At 35.2% G+C, this 26,842-nt stretch overlaps 1 protein-coding gene across 1 annotated transcript; it reads right to left on the reverse strand.

Annotated features, from left to right (window-relative positions):
* Positions 1 to 201: 201 nt before the first annotated feature.
* LOC150095097 (beta-1,3-galactosyltransferase 5-like) lies at positions 202 to 17,643 on the reverse strand. Its single transcript, XM_090411384.1, has 2 exons — positions 17,562 to 17,643; positions 202 to 2,029 (listed from the first exon to the last, which is right to left on the reverse strand). The coding sequence occupies exon 2, from the start codon at positions 2,014 to 2,016 to the stop codon at positions 931 to 933; it is 1,086 nt and encodes a 361-aa protein (XP_090267510.1). The 5' UTR covers positions 2,017 to 2,029; positions 17,562 to 17,643; the 3' UTR covers positions 202 to 930.
* Positions 17,644 to 26,842: the final 9,199 nt, after the last annotated feature.

Genomic DNA, 26,842 nt, shown 5'->3' on the forward strand with positions numbered 1-26,842 from the left:
CCTTATGGCCCACGACTTGCAATTTTGGCCTCGACTGCGCAATTACGTTTTCATGTCAGAATAATTCAGATGTATATTAAGTAAAACCAAACATTTTTTGTGACAAATGAAAAAATCATATTAATTTATAATACGTAATTTTAGTTCTAGATTACAAGCTCTTAATAAAACTGACGATACTAACTGTGCTGGAGGATTTATTAGTACTGAGTATTTTTTTAGTCCTTATGATGAAAGACCAGAGGAGGCATAATTGCCTTGTTAAACTGTCGGATAGTGCCGTATATCTCCGCAAGACAGCAGCGCTGTACTCTGACGTGTGTGTTAATCGGTGAAAGTGAAAAATCAATGAAATGTATATAGAAAAGGTAACTGAAAACGGAGATAGGTGATTAAGTTGGAGGGATGTTGATATTGGAACCATAATGTCCTGTGTCAGTCAATTGACAAAGTATCCAATTATTCAATGTCCTCAACCGCTGTTCTGAAGAAAATAGTTCGTATCTGCTATTTAACTATTTGATTGATCATTATTGAAATAAAGTAGGATTATGGCGATAATTACTTGGTATTTTTTAATATGTAATTTGCATCCTTTGCATACGATAGTGGAGCAACACTAGTTCACCATTAGTATCGCATAATTCCTCACTTCTCTAAGATATCTATTGTGCACCGTCATGCATCAAATATCTTTAACAATTAATATTTGACTTCTATATTTGACTTCTATGATGTCACTTGTACTTCCACGAAGCGACGTTTTCTGTCAGGATGATTTTATGTTAAGGCCTTTCTGAATGCCGAGGCATTGGAAATAGATCACAGTTAGCCACAAACTTATTTTCTTTATTATTTGTTCTGATTATATCGATACTTGTTTGTATTTCTCTCTCCGTATTGTGTGTGTGTGTCCAACAGAACGGGTAATCAACCAGCATCGGTCTGTCTCCATAATTCCTCAGTCCTGTTCCACAGGCGAACCATGGTATACATCCAATCACGCGGACTCACTTCTCCCACCATCCAAGGACAAGGTTTTCTTCCATCTTTTAACCATTCCATTAAGTTCTCCTGCTGGCTTGTAAACCAAGCATTCAAGCCCAACCTTTTGATTCGCAAAGCTTCCACTACGCAACCTGTCAGATAAATATCATCGATCCAAAAGAATGGCACTTGTTTCGAAGCGATATACACCTCTCTGATAATGTCTGGAGTTACTAAATAGCCCATTCCCGAACAGTATTCGGGGTAGGTGTGAAAGGGATACTCCTTTGCAGTAACAGCCCATTTACTTTCTCTCTGCGGCAAAGACCCTTCGGATATAACTGAACACGCGAGGATATTTGATGGGGATGATCCGAATGAGTCAGTGATAAGATGCAAGACACGATAGGTATCGACGAATACATCGTCATCTGCTTTCAGGACAATACTAACCCCTGGGCAGTACAGAGTTGTCCACATGTAGCCCATCAGGTGTTTGTAAGTGAGGTTTCTATAGGAGTCCCAAAACGTACCCTGAACGATGTCGCCATACTTCGACACTTCTCCATCAATTCGTTGCTGTATTCGACGATCCGCTTCGCCCATAAGGAACACCAATTTGAGAGTTTTGTTGAAATACCTTTTGACGGATCCCCACGTTTTTCTAACCACACTGCGATGAAGGAAGTGGTTAGATGCTGAATGGATCAGTAGCAACAAAAAGGGGGTAGTCGAACTGCACGCGTCTTTGTAGATGAAACGGAATGGTCTCAAGTCCAACAGTTCGTTATGTGGAGGAAGTGTCATCTGTCCACGAGCGATGTGAAATTGCGATCGGAACTCGTTCATCTGTAGGGTGCTTTCCAGCCTTTCGTGCTCCTTTTGGATGAGAACGCTGGCTAGTTGATGTCGGATGCTTCGTAAAGAGATGAAGATGACGAATATGCAAAGCACTAGAAACACGGGCCATCTTCCGCATCTGCGAAGTTGTCGAAGATGCAAACTCTTGCAGCATTCCCAGAGTGCCATCTCAATGTACCCACTGAAAATAAAGTAACTCGTTTAAGAATTCATTTTTGGTTATTAACTGTGTTAACTAACAAAAAAGGAAACAAACAATTAACTTCTGCAGCAAGTAATTTTCGTATTCCTATTCTCTTTAAAAATATAAAAAATTATAATTAATATAAATATAAACACTTTTAATTCGCTAACGTCTTTTATTTCCCAAAGAAGTATGATTAAACTGGCCTTAACCCCAACTAACTTTGGAAATTGATGGCCACTTATTCTCCACCCTTAGAGTCATTGATATCTGTCCCAAGACTATCCAATATCCAAAGGCATCTTAGCTGGAGAGTATATTGCAGAAGATATCTACTGTTAGCGGGTTTATTATTTTTTAAATATAAATAAATAAATATCCTATTTAATACATATAAATTATTCACAATTAAAATATTATAGCAATATTTATAGTTTATAAAATTTGAAATTTTATAAAATTATAAATTAGGGTCTATGCAGCCATGTGGAAATATCATTTGATTCCATAATGCTGGGCAATCCGTTGACCGTTATAGGTTCGATTCTAGTTCACAAGGTTTGAAGTCTAAACAGTACTTCCTTTCACAAATTAGAGGAAAACTTTTCTTTGATCTTTCTTCAGCTATTTACAGAATAATCGATGTTTGGCTTGGTAACTTTTTTTGCACGGAAATTCGGAATTTTAACCTACATCTCAAAAAAATGACAGCGGATCTGACACTATTACAGACAAGAATATGAGTGTTGATGTTTAGTGCCACTAGATGGCAGCAACTGTCTACTCTCCCGTTTTCTCCTAAAAGTCTTAATTCAATGATAGTTTCAACTCACTATCAGTGAAGAACGAAGGATGCAAACTGGCTGTCTGACTGTCTTCAAAAAAGTTAATAATAGCTAAAGGAGTTTTGTCTACTCCCTTTGGGGAATAAAAGGCGTTAGAGGATTTATTTTTTTAAACTTAAAAATTATGTTTTTAATTGAATGTATATTTAACATTTACCATCAGCTACTTTGCAAGATAATTAATGAGTTTTTAATGGAAATTAAAAAAAAAAACTGCTCTGAGATATGGAAACTATTAGGAGATATTTTAAGAGATATGGAAACTATTGGATTGAATTGAAATTCAACCTTCTATATGATATACAATTTACAGAAACACCAGCTAATTCAATATTGGCTACTAAACTATTAAATTATATGTAATTATTATTATAATTAGCTCAGCTTAGTACATATTCCTGATGATACCTTCAGAATAGGCTGACGTACCGTTTTGAACGGACAGAACCGTTTTTTTTTCATATTTCCAGGCCGTCCCGTCGTTTTAATAAAAATGCGAATTTTGTCCCGTTTTTAATAAAAACTATACATATACTTTAATATTGGTCAATCATAAATTATTATTCATAACCTGTAATCCTATATCAATATCATGGATACCAGTAATTTATATAACTGGAATAGTATTGTTCGATACTAAATATCATTCAGAGAAAATAAAAAATACATGTTGGCAACACTTGCGCGTCTCAGACGCAGCGTATGTTCTGCTGTAGCGGTAGTTTGTGTTTTGCCTGTATGCTAACCGGGGACTTTGTTATTCAATGACGGTGGTTTAAATTTCATATTTTTCAAAGTTTGAAGTCTTATTTTTTAAAGCTTTAAGTCTATCCTTGCAATGTCAATGAGGCGAAACTGAACTGCAGTTTTAATGACGATCTCCAGAAAGAATTCAAATTTATTAAAATGGACAAGCTTTGTAGTGATGGGACAAAAGTGGTATGCCAACATTGTAATGTCTATTTTACTTTGCTCATGGAAGCAGAAGCGACTTTGTCAGGGACAAAGTTTTCTCGCAAATGACTGCTTGTCAACATAAAAAAAAAAAAAAAAAATCAGCTAACACCTTTTTGTTCCCGTATAGGGAGTAGGCGAGGCTGTTTAAGTTCTATCTAACTTTTGGAGACTGAGTGGGCAGTTTAATCTCTACTGGTAGTCAATCGCAGATAGTGAAGAAGATGGCTAATAAGTGCTACCATCTCGTGGTCTCTAACCCTAATACAATATTTTTAATATCTGAAAATAGTGCGGGTTCACGGCCGATTTTCTTGGGTTTATGGAACAAAAACCCGAGTTTCCGAGAGAGAAAACTCGCTTGCCCGTGCCAGAGATCGACTAACTCGGGAACCGGCCAGAAAAAAAAGGCCTAGAAAATGTTCCTCCAGTCTGCGACTAGATCGAACTTATGTCTTTCTTCATACGGTCAAGCGTCGTAGAGTTCAAACTCAACTTCTACTGAGCTACACAGGTTCCTTGCTTGTCGACATTGATAAATAAAATTTAAGAACCAAAATTTTCTTCAGCACGTACCAAATTAAAAGCAAGAATTACCAACGTTTTATCGCCATACATATTGGGCGAAGTAATACAGGATTTGAATAAAACAAAAAGCATTACAATCAGTTTAGATGCATCAAACAAAAAAGGACAAGCCTTTTCCAATTGTTGTGCTGTACTTTTTGGAAAATTGTGGTGTTCAAGATAAAATTATAGACTTTATTTTCACTTTTTTCATTTTATTTTCATTTTCCTTACCTAATGAAACATGCGACATACAGCGTGCTATGTTGAAGGAAGTAAGTGAGAAATTTGTCTTACAAAACAAAATTGTTGCTTTGCGTGCAGATAACACGAACGCCAATTCTGGTGGTTGCAAAAGATTTTGAAAAAATAGTGTAATAAAATTTTTCATATAGTCTTACTTTTTCATGAATACAGCATATTACATAACCCCCGTCCCGTTTTTGCCATCCCAATGTCCCGTTTTTGTCTCAAAGAAATATGGTCAGCCTACTTCAGAATGAAGATCGAAAAGTGGAGTTATGATATAGTAACTTTCAGTTCTTGTTAGATGCACTGCAGAAAGGTGCTTGGGAAAGATTATATTTTAGAGACTATGATGTGTGTGTGTGTGTGTGTGGGACATCCCTATACTTATTTTACCCTACCAAATATAGAGTAGCATATCACCTACTCAAGACATTTTTCATCACTAACCTAGCAGAGTCGAAGGAGAAAAAATTGCGTTTTCTTAATTTTGGTTTGTTCCGTAACGTAACTTGCCATACTTCAATTTTTCTTCCTCTCCTGTCAAGAATTTATCGCTTACCAGGCATATTTCCGTTTAGCTCACGAAAAGGAAAAAGTCAAATATATGTATTATTAAAAACCAAAAAAAAAAAAAAAAACTAATAGTAATGAATAATAGATGTATATTTTGGTTTAACGTTTTATGAACTAAACGTAATTATATGCCCAATGAATTTAGGACGATTAAATTTGTTAAGAAATCGGGAAAAGTTTACAGATAAGTATATGTAAGTGTGTGTAAAATAATCCTTTGAAATGAAGGATGGAATAGTGGTGTCTGCGTATGGGTGGGATAATGGTTAATATGATTACTTTTCTATTCTCTGCCTTCACTTATTCTCCACATATGCAGTAAGACAATCGATAGCACAAGACCTCATTGAAGAATGAGAAGAAAATCGCGTGCTTGGGGTAGAAGAACATACACTACGTTTTCAGAATTATAGCAGCATCCTGATTTATGATTTATGGAACTATTTGTAAGGTGTAAGGTCGAATTTACACCTCACTAGTAAGGTGTTAATTCCCATAAGTTTGGTTAGTCATCATTTATAGACATGTAACTTCCAAATTTTATTGAATGCACAGGTGTTTGCAAACTATAAGACCTCATTTATAATCGTCTCAAGAACCAGTCACCAAATTTACCTATACTTCCACGTGGAGAATTGTAGGACAAAAGAAAGGGAAAAAAAAAACATATATATAGACATATTAAGCCACTACAACATGAACCCAATAAGAGAAGAAATACTTGCCGATTCACTGACACAGTCATGCATCGATCACGTCAACATACGGGCAACTATTAACACCAACGCATCATCTGCAATCACCACCAAAATCGCTGACCACTACTTTATCGCAGCTTCATTCCCCACCACCTTTAGATCCCCACACGCTTCCCCCCCCATAAAACCGCATAACCCGTAAAACCCTACTATCACAGTAAAAAGCGTTGTTGAAATCTTATAAAAATCACAAACTGGAACCCAGAGTACTTAGCATAAATGATTCAATAAATTTATACGACAACCTCCAATTCCTTTTTACAGGAATATACAGAAAGGCAACAGAACAGTTAATAATCATGAGAAAAGCATTAAATAATCCGTGGATAAATCAAGATATTCTTAAGAGTATTGCAATAAAAGACATTCTGTGGAAGAGAGTAAAAAAGTCACCCAATAATACTCACCTGCAAACACTACAAAAACAAGCAACCAACTAACAACCACAATTAGCAACGTAAAAAAGGCACTGCTACTACTTTCAGAAATTCGTGGAATACAGTGCAAACATAGTCAACACTCAATGAACCATTAATAATAATAATAATAAAAAAGTAACTATGTCTTCACAAACAACATCAAACAATTATAAAAGATACTTTTCCAACTAGGCCTAAGACAAAACTATTAACCCAAAGTAAACAGCAAACTATGCATTTTTTCCAGTATCCAAATTGGAACTGAAAGATGCTCTCTCTCACAAGCGAAAGACCAGTCCAGGAATTGATAAAATCAGACTCACAGACCTCTTAACATATTTCGAACAAATAAATCCTGTACTTGTGAATATGTTATAAAACAAATTTGCTATACTGCTGACCAAGTTGTACTCAGTCGGAACTTTCTCACAGAAAGAACACAAGTAAAGAAAATAGGGGCACATCATAGCCGGGGAATATAGATGCAGCACGGAGTCCCTCGAGGAACAATATTATCCTCAACTCTGTTCAGCTTGTACATAAATGACATTCAAAACTTGGCCATATAAAGTCAAATCTATCAGTACGCAGATGATCAGTATTACTAAACTTCCCCACAGATATTAACTCTCCAAAGCACAACATGATCTAAACAAAATAACTGGCTACTTCTATTGCAATTCAGTTATAGTAAACAACACCTAAACGCAAATGCTAATTATAAAGAACCCAAGAATCATGCACCCTACACCACTGTCGCTATTCAGTCACACATACCATCGCATTAACCAAGGCAACTGCCACTGTTCCGAAATTAAACCCGTTACACATGCTAAATATCTCTGTCTACACATAGATAACCACCTGAAATGGACTAAACATATCAAATACCTTGATAACAGACTGCGCACTATTGCTGCAAAACTTTTACATGCCAACTAACATATAAAAACTTCATGGAATTTGTGAAACAGTATTAAGATGCGGTATAATTGCCTGCGCAAATACAGCAAAGAGTCATTTATCAAATTTAGGAAAACTTCAACACCGAAGAATTGTTTTCACTGTGCTTTGAAGGCCCAATACACAGCAAGCAATAACTGTAATGTAATAACTATCGCATTACACAACTAGACACTATAACAACTTCTATGGAGTGTCCTTGAGGGAGTATCTCATACCCACACTACTCAACAACCTGCCATCTAAATGGTTACAGATTATTAGCATCCAACTTACCTCATAAATATATAATTTCCCTTTCTTTATTCACTTTATAAATAATAAATTATTGATATTAATACCACTAACTACTGTTGCTAGCAGATTTACCTAAATTCGTTTGAAGTTGATTTATACTGTATGTTTTTACTAATCAGAAAATATCACGTGTTAATTGTATATATGTAAATATATTAAATACTGTAAATGTATGATAATATCTTTTCAATCATTAAAACTCGAAATTCTGCTTTTAAAACATGTTAAATTTCATTTCATTTCCGGTAGAAATGTTAAAATACAACGACATTAACGCAAATGTTATGTGCCATTCATTTTAATATCTCTTCACGGAACATTTTGAAAATGTGCATTTGTGAAATAATATTGTTATGGTTATACTTAATGCTTTGATTTTATTATTGGTAATATTGGTAACTATTTTTAAAGACCAATTAAGATTATTAATATTATAAAAATGATTATTATTAACAAATAATAATAATAATAATAATAATAACTGAAAGTATTACATTATACTATGAGATGTAAAAATAATACTTTTAGATCTTAGAAACTTTAATTTGTGCATATTAATGCACAAATTAAAGCATATTAATGCATATTAATTTGTGCATAATAGTATTTATTCATTTCACATTACACTTATGATGCAAAATATTGCACTTAATGACATAATAATTAATAAATTTTCGTAGTAATATATATATATATGGAAGAACACCAGAGGGACATTGCCTACAAAAGAACTAGAGCAAGTGCCCTGCCAAGCCATGTACTGTTTTCAGTAAACACAAATGATGAAGGCCGTCAACATGAGATAAACTGGACAACAACCTCAAACCTTCATTTATGCCGTGACGAGGTGGAGCGCCGCATAGTCGAGTCTAAGGAAATGGTTATGGACCCTCATCACATAAATAATAACCTCAGCTATAATCTACCGGACTCTTTCAGCTCTGCTATCCGATAACTGGCACACTCGTGAAATCAGACGCACGCAGCTGCTTAACAACAGAACTTCAACACGGACTGTAACTACAGTTCAAAACTAATTGAATTTTATAATAGTCGTTTGTATAGGAATACGATGTTTCTTATAGTTTTTATGGGCTTTCTATGTTCCCACGCCTGAAGAAGTCGGACAATCCGATGAAACATGTTGCGTTTTGAATAAATTTAATTATATATATATATATATATACGTAGTGGATGGGGAAAAAGAGAGAGGTGAGGAAAGAACGAGTGGCCATCTCTGGAAGTTGTGTAAAGGTGTGGTGAAATAAAGAGTGGGAAGCAGATTTTTTATAAGGAGAATGGTGGGTGAGTGGAATACATTAGCAGAATGTGCTGTGAATGCGGAGAATATGAATAAGTTGAAGGTCCTATCGATGACTGATATGTTGCTTGTTAAGTGAGACCTTCCACAATGAGTTCGTTGATTCCATGGAGGTGTTATATAATGATAGTAATAATCGGCTTTTTAAATTGTCTTTCAACATGGTGTTACTGTTAGATTCTCATTACATAAAATAATCAGAGAAAAATTACCATCCATGGTTCAGCAGAGAAATCCGAGTTTCATTTCCAGCCAGTGAAGAATATATTTTTATTCAGATGACAATTTTATTGAATAATTAGTGTTATACTGAAAACTTATTAATAATTACGCGTATCGTAAGCGCATATTTGTAGAATAACTGTTATGCAAATTAAATCAATTCATATACATTATAATGCAACCATGCAACAATTGTATATCACAATGCAAAATTTAGAATCCACTGATTTTGACACTTTCTGGTTTAAGGTTTCTTTGTCCCCTTCAGTTACCTTCATTTGCTGCATTTACCACTCACAGATTCCGAAAATCGCATCTCTGAAGTTCGACTTTTTGTATTCACCCATTCCAAATAGTGATAACAGCGAAAAACCAGCTAATAGTAATAACAAACTCATTGTGGGCGATCTTACTCTGCGTGATACATGTCTATCGTATTAAACGTTGAAATCATTTACAGTCCCCCCCCCTCCCCATACACAACACGCTCTGGCGATTTGTTCCACTCATCCACCCACCATTCTCTATATAAAAAAATCTACTCCTCACTTCCTGCTTCGTTACTAAACCTTTACACTTCGTGACCTGACCCACTCATTCTCCCCCCCACCTCTCTCTTCTTCTGTCTCCCTACACCCTTCTGTATGAATCCTGTAAAAGCTTTTTTTGCAAACTTAAGACTCCTCTATCATCTCATTTCATTTCCGCCTATCCACTAAACTCTGCAGTTGTTTTAAACATTTCATATGTTAATTATACCACATTGATTAAGTAATTAATTAAAAACAAAAAAAAGAACTAGATTCTGAAAGCTGTTGTGTTTCTCGTTCTTATTATCTTTTATGTCAACTGTGGAATATCAGTTCATTTCGCTACAACAATAATTAATATAATTTATTAATAATAATAATAATAATAATAATAATAATAATAATAATAATAATAATAATAATAATAATAATAATAATAATAATAATAATAATAATAATAATAATAATAATAATTTTACAGTTACTTAAAAATATTATTTGGTACCGCCATAGAGTTGAAAATCTCTCACTTAAAAAAAGTGAACTATTTACAGTGAATTATTCATGTATTACAACTGAACCCCCCACACACACACAAATTAGACTGATATTGCCTTACGTTATTAGTTAAATATATAAAAATTCAGTATAAAATATTGAAATAATGTTAACAAATAGACTAGAAGGTATATTTATATATAGTGTCGCTGCTGTCTGCTTTGGGTTTGAATACTCCATAGACATCTATGCTTGTGAATGTTTTTTTTTTTTTTTTGCTAGATGGGCGAAGCAAGAATGCTTTTCATATTCCCCGTTATCTGTAGAAGAAAATGTATGGATGGGGTAATATGAGCTATGATCATGGCAGGACGGTAACAGCAATAGCCAAGCCTCAGTTAAAACTTCATTGGCTACAGCACTGCCATCCATTACCCTCCCTGGGTTCCAGGGGTGTAGTCGTGAAAGAAATAGTGTCAGGGCTCTACCTTGGAAACAAAAATCCAGAGCACAAAGTGCGGCATTATTATTATTATTATTATTATTATTATTATTATTATTGCGACGGCCATATTGCAGAGAGAGAGAGATTGCCTTGTTTTCTGAAAAGAAAATGACAAGAGCGGCAAGCTGCTATTTTTTGACCAAAAGCTGGAAATGGATTATAAGTCTCATTATTATAATTCTTATAATTTATTATAATGATTTAAAAATTTTGATACTTTTAAAAAGTACCAGGGCGTCACCCTGGACCGACTACACCCCTGCTGAGTACCCATTTTAGTCGCCTCGGACGACATCCATGGGCTACAATGGGGCTATTCTTATCCCGGCCACCACACGGGGTATGTTATTAGGACTTTGACTATTGACATTGATGGCTTTAGGGGTGAAGCAAGATGCTTTTCATATTCCCCGCTATCTGTTAGGGCTACAGTGTGGGAAAAATTTTATGAGCAGTTTACTCGCTCTGAATGGGCATGGAGATTATGCATCGCTACAGGAATTTAAAATGGCTTTTGGCCTTTTATGTTTAAATATATCCGCTGCATCGTAGGCTACAGCTTGCAGAATTAGATCATTGAGGTGTATGGACGTTTTTAGGAAAACTTTTGTTGCTAAAGGTTGTAGGAAAGAGAGGATATAAGGAATATTTGTATCTCGATGAAGTTGATTGTTTCTGATGAACCATGGGGCGTTTAGAATCATTCGCAAACACTTGTTTTGTACACGTTGTAGGTTGAGAATATTAGTATTGAAGGCATGGCTCTAGGCTGGAGAGGCGTAAGTGACTATGGGAGGAATGATCAGCTGTTATAAAAGCAATTTGATTCGGATGTTTAGTTTGTTGTTTCTGTTAATTAGGGGGTAGATCTAGGCGATGGCTTTAGATGCCTTTGCACACGTAATCTTCATGTGCTGGTTAAAAGTTAGTTTTTTGTAGAGCACGACACCAAGGTATTTTGTTTCTGTCTGCCAGGGAATATTAGTATTGAATAGAAAGACGTCTCCTGCAGGAGATATCGATCATTTTGTGAAGAGAATGGCTGAACTCTTTTGGGGATTTACTTGTAGTCTCCATTTGGAGAACCATTTCTCTAACTTTAGAAGGTTTTTTTGAAGCTTTTTAGTAACACGGTATGGCCGAAGAGATCTGGCTAATAATGCTGTATCATCCGCATATAGGGCCATGATAAATGACAATGGGTTGAGGAATGTCTGACATGTATATAGTAATGGAGCCAATAGGGATCCCTGAGGTACACCGGCCAAGATATGGCGCTGGGATGAAGTAGTACCATTGATCTTGACTTACATGCTTCTATTCTGTTGATATGATCTAACTAGGTGTACCATTTTCAGTGAGATACCGGCTTAGATAAGTTTATGTAGCAATCCAAAGCGCCAACGTTTATCAAATGCTTTGGATAAATCAAGAAAAACAGCTCCAGTGTATTGATGCCAGTTGCAGCTGGTTGTAATATATTCAACTATTCTGAGGATTTGTTGGGTAGTACTACGGTTTTGCCTAAAACCAAATTGTTCTTTACGAAGGATGTTTAGTTCATTTACTGAAGCTTGAAGTCGTGAGAGGATAACTTTCTCTGCAATTTTACAGACTGATAGGATGATAATTTTGAGGCAGTGTGAGTCCTTGCCTGGCTTATATATTGGGATTACATCAGCCTGTTTCCAGGTGAGAGGAAAATAGTGAAACCTCAAGGTTGCATTTATTATTATTATGGTCAGGTGCACTACAGCTTTTCGGGGCAGCAGCTTGATCACTTTATTTGTGATACCATCTGGACCAGGACCTTTTTGTGCTTTAAATTTTTTATGATATCCTATATTTCAGCAGGTGATATGGGTGCAATATGATCAGCACCGGTATTAGGGAATTTTAATGAGTGTCTGACCTGTCTGTGAATTTTATACAAGTGATTGAAGTCCAAGTTTTCATATGAAGGTTTGCACTGCTCTTCCAAATTTTTTGCTATGGCTTCTGCCTTTTCTACGTCTGTGTGAACAAGGCCCTGGTCAGAAAGTATAGGGAGAAGGATCTGCCTTTATTTCTGATATTCCTCAGTAGTCCCTAGATAGGGTGATCAGTAGGTGAGATAGAAGCCAACCTTTCTTCCCGTAATTGATCTCTGTTTGCATCTCTCACTCCACCATTTGGTCTTTTAAGAACTGTTTTGTCTTGTGGCGCGCTGGTATTGTGAAATCTTTTCCTTGCTCTATTTTTTTTCTCTGATCAAATGCATAATGTCTTCTGGCAGACGACCAGGCTTGGGGATAGATTTGTAGGAGGTGGCTGCCATTATAGCGGAGTTAATATGTTGGGTGAGGCTTGTGACTGCGGTTTCAACATCTTCTTTTGAACTTATATATGAGGAACAGGTCCAATGTAATCCCGGAGTACTTTTGACAATTTTTTCCACGATATAAATGAGTGAGAGGGAGGAGACAGGTATTTTTGTTTTCCCAGATGTAGCAAAATTAGGTTATGATCAGATGACAACTCGTTCAATGATTTTAAGTTGTATTGAAGTTTAATATTTTGCAGAATAGCTATATCCAGGATGTCAGCAGTGCCAAACGTACTGAGATGAGTTGGTTCGGTGGGGCCCTGCCACAAGAGCATAGTTTGATCCTATATAGTTGGAAAAGATGCAGCCATTCTTGTTGGTGGTTCTATAATTCCAGGCAGGGTGCTTGGAGTTTAAGTCTCCGGCAATATCGTTCTGATCTAAATGCCATCTTACTCTCTAACGCCCAAGATGGTATTTAGATCAGAACGCAGTAGAGTTTTTAAGGGTGGGTTGTAGGCTGAGCAGATTTTCAGTCTGCCAGCAGAGCTGGTGAATACTTCCATGCCTGTGACTTCAAGGTTAGTGGTTGGAGGGTTTTTTACAGAATGGTGTTTGATATAATTTTTAATGAAGATGGCAGTGCTGCTGCTTCTATAGTTTATTTACTCCTGTGTGTTCAGTGTAGGAGATATCCTCTTATTTTAAGGTTTCTGAGGGTCTTAGATGTGTCTCACGTATTAGAACAACATCTGGCTGATATCTCTGAGTAAAGTCTTGGAGCTCTAAAATTTGTTTCTGAGGCCATTTGCATTCCGTGCAATGATCTGAAGAGAGGCTGGAATTAGTTTGTTTCTCTTCATCTATAAGTGCTGTGAGGACGGCTTGTGCTTCACGTAGGAATATTTTAGTGGAAGTTGTTGAAGAGTTTGACATGTTGAATTCTTGTAGCATGTTTGCTAGAGAGCAGTAATAACAGCGGTCAGGTTTGTAGGTGCTGTTGGCTGATTCTGTTCTGGTGTTGACTTGTTTGAGTGGGTCACATCTGCATAACTTCTTGTCTGCCGTTGGTATACGCTATTCTTGAAGGCCTCTGATTGTGGCTGCTGAGCCTCTGACTGTGATGCAGGGGCCTCTGGTATTCGTGTACTAGAGGAGGGAGACTGTTTAGCTGTCTCCACCGTCTGTTCTTCGGGTGTTGAGTACATCCGTTATAATTGGCTGGGTGAGGGCCACCGCAGTTGGCACATTTAGCCGGGGTGGTTTACGGCTTGTGCAGGTGTTGGTGGGATGGTTCACTCCGCACTTAAGGCATCTGAACTCTGCTCGGCACAGTTTCTGAACATGGCCACATTTCTGGCATATGTGGCACTGTCTTGCTGAAGCCCTTTTCCTAAGGGGTTCAGGACTGATCTTAAATCCACAGATCGATTTCAAGTCATAGATGTTTTTTGTAGGTCTGATGGATTTCGACCAAGACCAGAGGCATCGGGCTCTTATCAGCTCTTGTCATTCTGCTGACCTTGATGGGTGGTAGGTCTTGATAGCAGAGATCAGCAGCGATTTCATCTGTAGATATGTCCTCAGAAACACCTCGAAGAACCACTTTCAGGTTTTTCTCCGACCTGAGGGAGAAGGTGTGATATTGTGCACCGTATGAGTCTAACTCTTTGGTCAATCTTCTGTAGTCCATTACAGTGGTAGGCTGGATTTTTATGCCGTAGTCCATATTTTTGGCTGTTTTGTATGATATTTGCAGATCGGACATGGTGGACCTTACGGACGTCCATCTGCGCTTTTCACGGAGAATGATCGGAGTACTTTTTCTGTGAGAGAGGCAGAGGAATCCGTGATGGGGCCATCTTCATGGTGGCTCTGTGGTTGTTGTCTTGCGCTTCTTGCGCGCACGGACCTCTTCAAATTCTGGGGGAGTGGACACCACCAAATCCAGCTTCTCCTCCATCTGGGCAGTGTCTTCGTCCTCCTCAGCTTCTCCAGGCAAGGCGTAGAAATTAAGGATGTCGGGCCACTCGCGTTCGACTTTTCTAATAATCTTTTTGAGAATGCTGAGCACCCGCCCTTTGTTGAGCGATTCAATATAAGCGTCATCATCCTCTTCGCTCATGGTGATGACTGCATTACAATAGTTAATAATCGGTTATATAAGCCAACAATCGCGATTCTAAAGACAGTATGTAACGGAAGCAAAAAATAGGCTTAGTAAATCATTGCAACTACAGTTTTCTGAACTAAAGTACTTACCTAGAGTAACCAGAACTACACATTAGATACATTTTCACCGACTCTTGAAAAAAAATTCTAAAAATCACGCATTATGTATAATCCAAGAGGACCCAATCCATCATGTTATTAGGTCCTTAAGTCCTTAAAAGGACTGGATTAAAAGGGCGAAGCAAGAATGCTTTCATATTCCCCGTTATCTGTAGAGGACAGTGAAAGGATAAGGTGTTATTGGGCTATATAAAGCTCTGGTCATGGCAGGAGGGTAACAGCAATAGTCGAGCCTCAGTTAAAACTTCATTGGCTACAGCACTACCATCCATTACCCTCCCAGGGTACCCATTTTAGTCGCCTCGTACGATATGCATGAGCTACATTGGTGCTATTCTTATCCCGGCAACCACACGGGGAATGTTATTAGGTGGTAGATTATTTCATTTTTATTATTTATTTATATATTTTTGCGTAAGTAAGCCTCCAATATATGCACGGAGTTAGTCTCACGATGTGAGACTAACTCCGTGCATATATTGGAGGCCTGAAGTTGTATGAAACAGTTCCACTTTGGGTATCCGTAACAGTTTCCTGATTAAATAAAAAAAATCATCATCATCATCATCATACGTATCAAGGATTTAGGCCTAGTATGGCCTGTTCCGGCCTTAGAAGTCATCGTTGAATCGTTTAAGAAGACGTCCTGGTTTTCTTTTTCCTAATGGCTTGTACTTTAATGCTTGTTTTGGTAATCTTTCTATTTTCATTCTTTGAACGTGTTCCATCCATTTATGTTTATATTTTTTAATTTTTTCTCTTGCTGGTTCTTGGTTTAATTCTTTCATAATTTCTTCGTTTCTTTTGTGATCAAATAGGGTATACTTTGCAGTTTTTCTCATAAACTTCATTTCTGCTGTTATTAATCTTCGTTTGTCATTTTGTTTTATTGTCCAGATTTCGCTTCCATACATTAAGACCGGTAGGGCTAATGTATTGTATACTTTTAGCCTGGTTTGTTTTTGAACTAGGTTTGGTTTAAATATAGAGTTAATTACTCCTGTTATTTTTAAATATTTTGCAATTTTTATGTTTATATCTTTTTCATTTTCATAAGTAATCATACATCCTAGGTAGTTAAATGAATTCACCTGTTCTAAGATCTTGTTATCTAATACTATTTTAGTTCTTGCTGGATCTTGTCCTTTAAAGGCCATAGTTTTTGATTTTTCCGTTGATATTATCAAACCATAATCTTTGGATATCTCATTTAGATTTAAAATAGCTTTCTGTAAGTTATCTTCAGAATTTGTAATTATTATTTGGTCGTCTGCAAAGAGGAGAGTGTTTAAGTTAACTGTAGGTGAAAGTTTAATTCTTTGATGAAATAAAAAAATAAATTAAACATATGTGGTTGGAAGATCGTTTTTTCCCACTTCAATCAATAAATCAACACGTTATTATGAAAACAATACAACAGCGCCCTCGTTGATGAAATACTATTATTTTGCAATTGTAAGCTATCCGTTTCTGAATAGTAATGTCTCAAAAGACAGTGTTTTTTAATTCTCCCCCCCCCCCCCATCATCTTCTTATTAATCATCATCTGTTTTGTTTTATTTTATTAAACAAGATCATTATATGGCTATTTTTATAAAGTATTGGATTTTTCTTTTCATTTTTAATTACACTGTAATTAACACTACGAAAAGCGTGCAAACATTAATATATGACTGATTTAATTCAGCTACTCCGAGTAGCTGAATATTATAGTGCTAACAAAAACAGAAAAGAACTAAGAGAAATAGACCAGTTTATCGTATTTTACAAAACGAAAGATTTCGTATTTTTTCAAGTCTTTGTTTTAGTTATTTTTCATAATAAATAACAGGTAATAAATAATGCACAAAAACCTGATTACTAGTGATTATTAATGATCTTACCAACTACGTTATTTATTATGAATGAGATTCGCTTTTGTTGAGATGAATTATGTATTCCTCTACTGAAATTAGAGTTATTATAAATTACATTTCCGACTGTATTAAAAACAAAAATTCTGTTTACATACGTTTGCAAGTGGTAAAAAAAATCGGACTGGGAATATATTTATATAAATGATCTCTTATAAACATCTAATTAAAGGGTTTCTCTTTACAATGGTTTTTTAAATTTTTTTTTAAATTTTATTTTTTAAACCCTTGATTTAAAATTGCAAAGGCAGAAACGGTTAATACGAAGTAAGGAATTTCTGCTAAGATAATCCAACTAACTAATTAAAATTTACTTACTTCGATTATTAGGTTATCCTTATTCCAAAAGTGTCATATCATGCATAATTGCACAAAGATAAGTTCATGTTTAGTATTACACCTGTCTTTCCATGGAGGAAAGATGCAGTAATATGAGAATATTTTATCCTGAGCCGCTTAAAGTATCTATGGATATTGTGGAAAGATTGCGCGATAGCAAAGCTCTCCCTGATTGGCTTGGACTGCGGATCAAATTGGTGGTAGGCGGGCCATAAGTTTGTATGTGTTAGTAAATTGCAGTGGGAGTTATGGTCTTCTCTCTGTTTTTTTTTTTTTTTTTTTTTTTATAATCTAATGCTGTTTTACGCTATTATTTGAGGCAGGAATGTGATGTGTACACTTGAGCGACCGACCTGACAAGAAATTGCATTTTATTACGTTTATTCTCCGAAATAGATGTCATTGTCTTAAGATACGGTTGGTAGGCAAGCATTTAAAAGACATTTGAAAACGTCAAAAGACTGCGAATGTCAGTGAACAGCACTAACTTTTAAATACGCATACCATCTAGAAATATTAAGTTAACAGATGTATACTAATATTATTAATAAGAATAGTATTAGTATAGTATTCTTATTAATAGTATTAGTATACATCTGTTAAATGTTAGAATAAAAATCGTAAAAATAAATAACCAGCAACAGCAAGTATGTATTTAAACTATAATTACTCTAGCTTTGTTTATAGCATGCAGTTAAAGTTGGCATTTTGCCAACAGACACAAGGCTATATAATTTATTAACAAATCGACAACATAAAATAAATTCTGATACGTAACGAAAACATTACAAAAATTCGACTGGATATTCAATTAAATGCTTTTAATAGACTTTAGATTTCTTCAAGAATTTTATTCGATATTAAACCAGTTCTTTTTTTCGTTTTTGTCGCAACGTCATCACTTAATGAGTTCCTTTATGGAAATGCGATTAATATAAACGATCCGTGTTTTCTTGGTTATTACACACTATAGAGATAGGCTAAATGAAAGAGGAGGAGAGGACTTTCCTGTTTGTAATGGTCTCCGTTCGGTTGACTCTTGCAATGTCATTAGTTGTTATTAGGAAGCAGAATTTTATTATGCCCGCCAGACGTTTCAAGTTTTGAGGACAATGTAATCTCCCGACACTTTCGCAAGAAGAACAGAAGCTATTATATAAGCCGATTAACCTCAAAGAACGCGAAGGGGGGGGGGAAATAGTTTGCATGACTTCAATTACTATTTTTTATTAGAGAAAAATTATCATATAAATATTATAATTTTAATAAACTCGTATGTCACGTCGTATAAAGGTGATGTGTCTTTGATGTCAAAATCGAAATATTGAAATTTTATTTCCCATGCAGTTAGACACACACACGCACAGAATAAAGAATAAAATAAAATAAAATAAATTGTCTATCGCCTGTTATCTCTCAAATGGAGTAAATCTAATTCTTTAGTCTTAACTAACTTTGGTAATCAGTAAGTAGTCAACCTTCCTCCTGGAAGCATTTTTCCCCCACTATGTTCCTGTCTAAGTAAGGTTTTCAGTAGAAAAGCTTACTTAGACACAGCTCAGCCAAATGCATCATAAAACTCACACTATTTACACTTATACGATCACAGTTAAGGTTAAGGATCACAAAATGGCAGAAGTTGTCTGCCGTACTATCACCTGGTTCAAAATTCTGGTTAAAAATCACCGACAGCAGTGGTTCAGTTATCCGTGGCAGTAGCATTTGAATTTTTTTTTTTAAGATATTCATTTTGTTGTATCTAATTTTGTGGTCGATGAATAATTAAGCTGTTTCTTTTTTTTTTTTTTTAACAATTTATAAACTGATATTTCTATTATGGGAAACTAGATTCCATTATACATGTCCGCAAGGAAGTATGGTGTGTATTATGGGATACAGGGCAATTTGGGGTGAATTATCTGCGTCCATAAAAATGTGATATAGGGCAATTTGGGGTGAATTATCTGCGTCCATAAAAATGTGATATAGGGCAATTTGGGATGAATTATCTGCGTCCATATAAAAGCAACGTACTCGCGAAGTTCATGATACCCGTAGACTTTTGTTCGGGCCTGTTTTATTTGTGTAAAATACACTCCTTGATATGGTTTTATCCTTTACTTGAGTAAAGGATAAAAATAAGAAGATAATTTCTTATCAGGAGTAATTTATTTTGTAATCAAGCGAAAAAAACTTGCTACAATCCTAAACATATTTTACTCTTTAATGTGATACATTTATTGTAGTATCTCAAACTTTTGTATGCTAATTATTATGTATACTAAAGGTACTTGCAGCAAATATGATCAACTTTGCATTAAACGTTCCGGCAACACAGGACTGTCTCAACTGACAACTTTGACGTTCTTCGAAAATACCGATGCTGTTTTGCTAGCCAATTGTTGATCAGCGCCATCTTAATCTAATGTTAATTAATTTTTTTTTTTGACCGAGCTGTTCGAGTAGCCATTCTTCCCAACAGACTGCCGAGGATGGCAATTTCTGATTGTCTTTAGATGGGATGTCTATACCATCGCAGTGTGAAACAACTGTCCCTCTTATTAGAAACCTAAGGTGACGTGCAAAGGTTCCGTGTTTGGTCACTAGAGGGACATTTCCAGATTACGTAAGGTCTGGTCTCCTGGCTTAATGCAAAGCCCATCTCCTGGAGGAGATGGACTTTGCATTAAGGGTAAATATTAAGAATAGTGATCAGAGCTTATTCTACCTTTACCACGAGTTGCCTTCGTCTTGCACTACGTGCAGGGTCAGCTAGACTTGCAACACTTGCAGACGCAAACTTGACTGACTTGTCTGTTTGCTTACTTGGGAAATGGAGTAAAAACCAGGTTTATATTTAAAATAACTTGGTATCTTTAACATATATTATACCCAAGGTAAAAAACTTTCTACACACACACACACACACACACACACACACACACACACACACACACACACACACACACACACACACACACACACACACACACACACACACACACACACACACACACATAAATATATATACATAAACTTTATTTTTTCACGAAAATAGATTTATGTACGGTTGGGATAAGATTATGGAAAGAAATATTTCGAAACGGAAGGACAGATGACAGCATTACCAATTGTCTTAATACCTACTCTCCCATGCGTAGACATCCATCCTACTTGAAACGCGCATTAACAAATGAACTACGGTTTAGCTGAAAACTATCTACTTTGCTATAATGAGTTCTGTGTTGAGAGAATGATAAATAGTCAATGGGATGAAGAAAACACACACACATACAAAAAAACTAAAGTATCTTATCTCTTTGAACAAGCAGCACAAGCTTACTCGATCTCCAAGGTCAAGTCAAATGTTCTGAAAACAAGTTCGCACAAACAAACACGTTGGAAGTAATAAAGAGAGTCATCACCACCTTAAAAGACTTTTCTGAAACGTGACAATTGGAGCAAAACGCGAATTGCATCCACAAATAATCTTACACGGCAACCTCAAAGAATCGGCTTCTGCTAAAGGCACTTGAAAACAAACGGTGGTTGATGTTATCTTTTAAATGGAATGCCAAGTCGTTATCTGTGAACTAGCTTCACCGAAAATTTTCTTAAAAACTTGATTAAGTCCTAAGTTGAATAGAGGTCAATTTACCGATTTTACCAAGGAAAAAATGCCAATTAATTTTCTATTCTTGATTTCTTTCATTTGAACGTGATTCTTATATGGATAATGTTTTTGAAATAACATAAAAGCGAATAAACTAAATAACGGATCGAACTAAGGATTATTACACTGAAAATTCAGTTAATAAAGAAGAAATCATGCAGGTCATCATCATTCTTTATTATTATTTTAATATTTTCAATGTTCACTTGCGTATCTATCAAAACTACAATAACTTACACTGCTGTCTCTAAAGTACTAAGACACCTACGACGAAGCATATGTTATACAAATATAGGTTTTATTTGTTAGGAAGACGAGTCCTACGATATCTAATGTCTCAGGCAGAAAATAAGTTGATTTTTTCCCCTTAAATGGACGCCGATTTTAATTCAATCTTTGTAAATCAGCACATGTTCCAACGAATTTAAATTAATACTTTCCAAATGGAAGCATTTTTAAATTACGAATAAATCGTTTCATCGATTTATTTGATAAATTCGCACATCTGAAGTGACCAATCCCAATGTCATCTCTGTTGATTATTCTACTGGTCCCGGATGTTAATCAACACAATCGCCCTTTACTTTGTTCATTGATACTCAGAATGTTCAGTGAAAATGGAGAAATTAACCATTCTGAAATGATTGACACAAGGTTGCGTATCACACTGTAGATTTCAGTGTTCTACCGGTTTGAAGATTTATTTTTTACGCATGCTCACAAAACTCTCTTCTTGAAAAAAATATATAAATAAAAATAAATAATGCATTCTAGAATCTCTTACGCAAGATCTACTCCATCATATATTACGCCACACTATTTTTCACATTTTTGGCATTCCTGCTCTCATAGAGTGCGATATATAATGGACTGCTGCACTATTGCAACAAATATTAAACTTCTGCCCCAAGAAGGTGTTACGTAATGTTAGACAAGCCCTAGTATTTCATGATAATGTATGATATTTATAATTGATCATCTGTCAAGCTTCCCATTTTACACTAAACACTTCGATTATAGTTTATTTCTGCACACGTTGCAATTCACATTTTTCCAAGAATTCATTTATCATCTCTAATCACCAATGCCCTTCCAAATACGACGTGAATGGATTTCCCCATCGGCTCTGATTACCACCACTGATAATCCAAGTTCAGATTGCAACATCAGAGAGTACTAAATTTCATGAAAGATGTGTGTGTGTGTGTGGGGGGGGGTTCTTTGGTATTTATAATATTCATGTAACTAAATGTATTCGACCAGAACACGCATATAAAAAAAATGAAATAACAATGTCAGTTATTAAGTTTTCTTTAGAAATTTCGTATTGCTAAAATTGACAAAAAATCATTCAATTGGAAAAATAATTGATAAATGTGAACAGAAATGAAAAATCGAAAAACCACCCATTAGTTTCTGTTATAATTAACAAATACCCGATGGCTATGAACAACAAAATATACAAAAAAAAAAAAAAAGTGAGTTGGCTTCTTCACCTAAATCTCTTGAAGTTGAAGTTTGGAAGAATCCTGTTATCTTCGTATGGGATCCGAGCCATATTAGATATTGCTATATGACAAGAAGTATTGTCTTGCCGCAAAAAGCGATCTCTGATCTTAGAATTGAAGAAGTACAGCGTTCCATTACATGGAGGTACATCTCTACATTTTTAATGATAGTATTCTTAAAAATCACACTTCGATTATGATGTTTTCAGTCAGAACAATGCAACTATGCTCATAGCCTTTGGTATGCTAAAATCTGTTTTATTTTATCCATCCGATAAAAACAGAACAGTGAGATTTGTCTCTTCAAGGTATCCATAATCTAATTGTCCAGAATCCGGATTCATTAATTTAAACACCAGATTAACTACATGATCATGAACTCTTTTATAACGTTCCAGCTGATAAGCTCCAAATATCCTTTAAACCTGGTGTTCACCAGTATCTCCTTCGTACCTATCTTCCTGACTCAACAAATAAGATGGTGCATGTACTTTAAAAAAAATGTTCTCCAGATTTGAACATTTTTAATTCTTTTTATGCAGAATTTCTTTACGTAGCTGTTCGGAATTTCAGTATTTTTATCCATCATTTCTGTGCAGAATAAATATGTGAAAAAAAGAATTCTTTTCATTGATATTCAGTGGACCAAAGAATGCAACCAACTGATAGTTCAATACGGTAAAATACTTACTCTGCACAATATAAAATACATGATCTGTGCAGATTTTTATTCATACTCGACGATCAACCAATATTTATTACAAAATAAAAAATTAATAGCTTCTCCAATAAACATAATATGTACACATTAAAGCAAAGCGTAATTTATTTTTTTTCGATAATAAAAATTTTTATTTATTTATTATTTTATTTTATGTATAATAACTTATAGCTTTTCTCATTAACTTTTTTGTACTACTGTGTTATGTTAAGCAGTTATATGAATCTAAATATGCTTGTTTGAAATCTGCTTACTAAAATAAATACATAAAATGATTTTTATATCTTATTACGTGATGCGCTAAACACGCCCTCTATTGTCCTCCATTTCAGATATTTTGCCTTCCATTCAAATATTAATAAATAGTAATCGTGCGCAATATGTTTTAATAGAGAATTTCTCTCTCTCTCTCACTCGATGGATTTTAATACAACTTCTCTTTCAGATTTGTATAAAATGTCACTTCGTTCTAGTTTGACCCATTTTAATGGCAAAATTAGGCAAAACAAAATTACGTCCAATAGTGTGTATCCGTGTTTGAATATTTATATGTGAATCTGAAATAACAAACATCATTCAGTTTCATGCAACTAAAGTGAAGTTATTTCAATATGTAATTTCGAAGGGTTTGTCCATTTTTGCCTTAATTGCGTCTGCCGATTAAACGCTGTTGAAAGATGAATGTTATCTTTTCTAAATTCAGAGAAAAGCGATTGCATGAAACAAAACAACAACAAGAAAAAATAAACCACCTTGTTCCCAATTATGAAACTTAAATAGCAGAAGAATCTGCTAGTAAAAGACATTTTTAATTTTATCTGCTTTTAAGCTAGATCGTGAAAATATTCGATTTCTTACCTGTACCAACAGATCCAGTGTTTATCGTAACTTCTGCTAGACTCCGATCACATGACACTTTGGAATGTTTGTTAACTCGTTGAGACAATCAGAAAACACAATTACAGATGTTTTATATTAAGATTATCATAACTGGATACATCTTGTTCACCAACTTATTGAAGAAATACAAGTGCGAAATAATAGGTCTTAAGTGTGAATGAAGAAGTGGAAATAATGTCTGTTGCTATTCCTTCGCTATATGCGTTCTTAGCCAGCAATGTTTCTTCTTTTAAAAAACTTTTTTTTTTCTTTCTTTTAACATTGTTATGCAATCCTTGTCCTGGATACCTGTCATATGACCTACTTTATGACCAGCCTAACCCTCTAAGAACCAAACTGTTTGTGGAAAGCTAGTAGTACGGCTATTCAGATTCCGAAGCACCTTGAACAGCAAGTGGCAGCGCCACCGTCCGTTTCATTCCTTTTCTCGAACTAACGGATGTTTAAAACAGAATTAGTATTCTGTATGAAGCTCGCTTTACGATGTTTTACTCTGTTAAAGCACCGATTTATGATACGGAAAAAGAATTTAATCTACGTAAATCTAACTCCAAGAGGAACTTCTTCTATCCCATTTTTTTTCACCAGTTACGGAGTTAACCTACTTCAAGCATGGGCAATTGATCTCCCCCCTCCCGAATCTTGGGTTTTTTCGTCCCGTCTTCGCCGGATTCCATTTATAATTAGTAATAATCCTGGGTCAGCTGTCCCTAATTCGCTACCTAGAGATTGAACTCTGCCCTCATTCTGATGTTTTTAGATAAGGATTAAACGGCCTTACCTAAAGGGAATAAAAGGCGTTGGCGAATTTTATTTCATTTTAATAACCTTGTCTACAACTAACTTGAAAAGTATAATTTTTTCACTATTTAATTAACAATTTATTTCTGGTATCAAACAATACTGATATATTCACTTTCGCTTGTGTCGTCAGCTCTGACAATCATATTCATTTAAATTAAACTGGACCTTAATCACCCACGTGCCTTAATACTTGTTGCAGCAAAAAACGATTATTGTAAGTGCCTTATTAGGTCCGTTTTGCAAAATGAGCGAATATTACATGCATTTTATCCTTTCGCCTGAGAAACGCGTAATTTCTAGTCTCTAGTTGGACTGATTTCATTGAAATGTTCTGTAATTGGTTGAGTATAAAATATTAATATATAGGAGATCTACTAGTAAAATTTCTGAAGGCTGCTCAGTTTTTGGTTTCAACCGAATTATTCTTATTGGCCAAATTTGGCAAACCGGATTCAGAAAGACAAAAATTATTCCACACTTTCTTTCACTGCTTTGATGAAATTTAGTATTTAGGACCTCTTACTACAATTTACTGAATCAGCTCTATTTTAATTGTATCAGACCACAGTAGGGACAAAATTAGGCAACACAATGTCTTTCTCTGCGATGAATTTCAGCGTTGGGTATGGGATGAGTAAGCAATGAACTCAGACCAATACGATGCTTACTGGAGGTCAGAAGTGTCTTGAAAAAGTAACAGTGTGCTTGGTCTCTAATTAGAGCAACGTTCTCGGATGATCTAATTTTTGCCCTTCTAGGGCACTATCTACTATATGAACACAATCTATGTTTATAGCTTTTTGTGGGAGGTTTTTCACATAAAAAGAAATTGTAGTACCTATGACAGAAATAGAATTCAATGTTGGGTAATGAATGATAGCGATATTCGCTATATAATGATGTTATTGAGAAACTTTTTGTTCATTAGGAAATATATATGTCTAAAACAGAATGGAATTCTATCAAATAAACTGTCTCTTTCTTTTTATGCATGCCTGGCATTTATAAAGGATTAAGTTGTGTGTATAGAGGTATATGATCAGATATCTACGACATTGGAATAATGTTTTCGTGGTTATGCACTTGTGATGTTTACGAGTCCTAATGGCTGTTTACAAACTATAAGGTACTTAACCTCTGTTGTTGTCATTTTTACATTAATTATGATGTTAACAAGAGTAGAGTATGAACAGTTGGTGAAACAGTATTGTTCCTAAGTCTTGACTAGTCAACACAGCCTAGCTGAATGCATCTTTTTTTTTTTTTTTCAATAAAGGGGCTGCATAGTGATCATAATTTATAGGGAAACCCTCCTCTCCAAAGAAGCACACCTCAACAATATGAAAAGTGAAGAAGAGAACAGTAATTAGAGAGGCAGCAAATTTCTCTTTTCAGATGTCTATATTTGTTGTCATAGTTGTAAGCATTCGCATGTAAATGCTTCATCCTATTCATATGATTCTTTTCTCTGGTGTACAACAGTAATGCTGGTACGTTTTTAATAGCCATATTAATTTAATTATGAAAATTATTTCGTGATCTACTAATTTTTAATGTATTAAACATAAACCATAATACACAAAGAAGTAGAGTTTATTTATTTACTTATTTATTAAAAAAATCAGCTAATGCCTTTTATTACTGTATAGGGAAT

This window comes from Typopeltis vanoorti, chromosome 21, assembly GCF_054136105.1.
Source record: "Typopeltis vanoorti isolate ZY-2024b chromosome 21, IOZ_Tvanoo_1.0, whole genome shotgun sequence".
NCBI lineage: Eukaryota > Metazoa > Arthropoda > Arachnida > Uropygi > Thelyphonidae > Typopeltis > Typopeltis vanoorti.

Excerpts from the sequence above, each read along its gene's own strand:
- LOC150095097 (XM_090411384.1), bottom strand. The coding sequence starts at position 2,016 with ATGGCACTCTGGGAATGCTGCAAGAGTTTGCATCTTCGACAACTTCGC.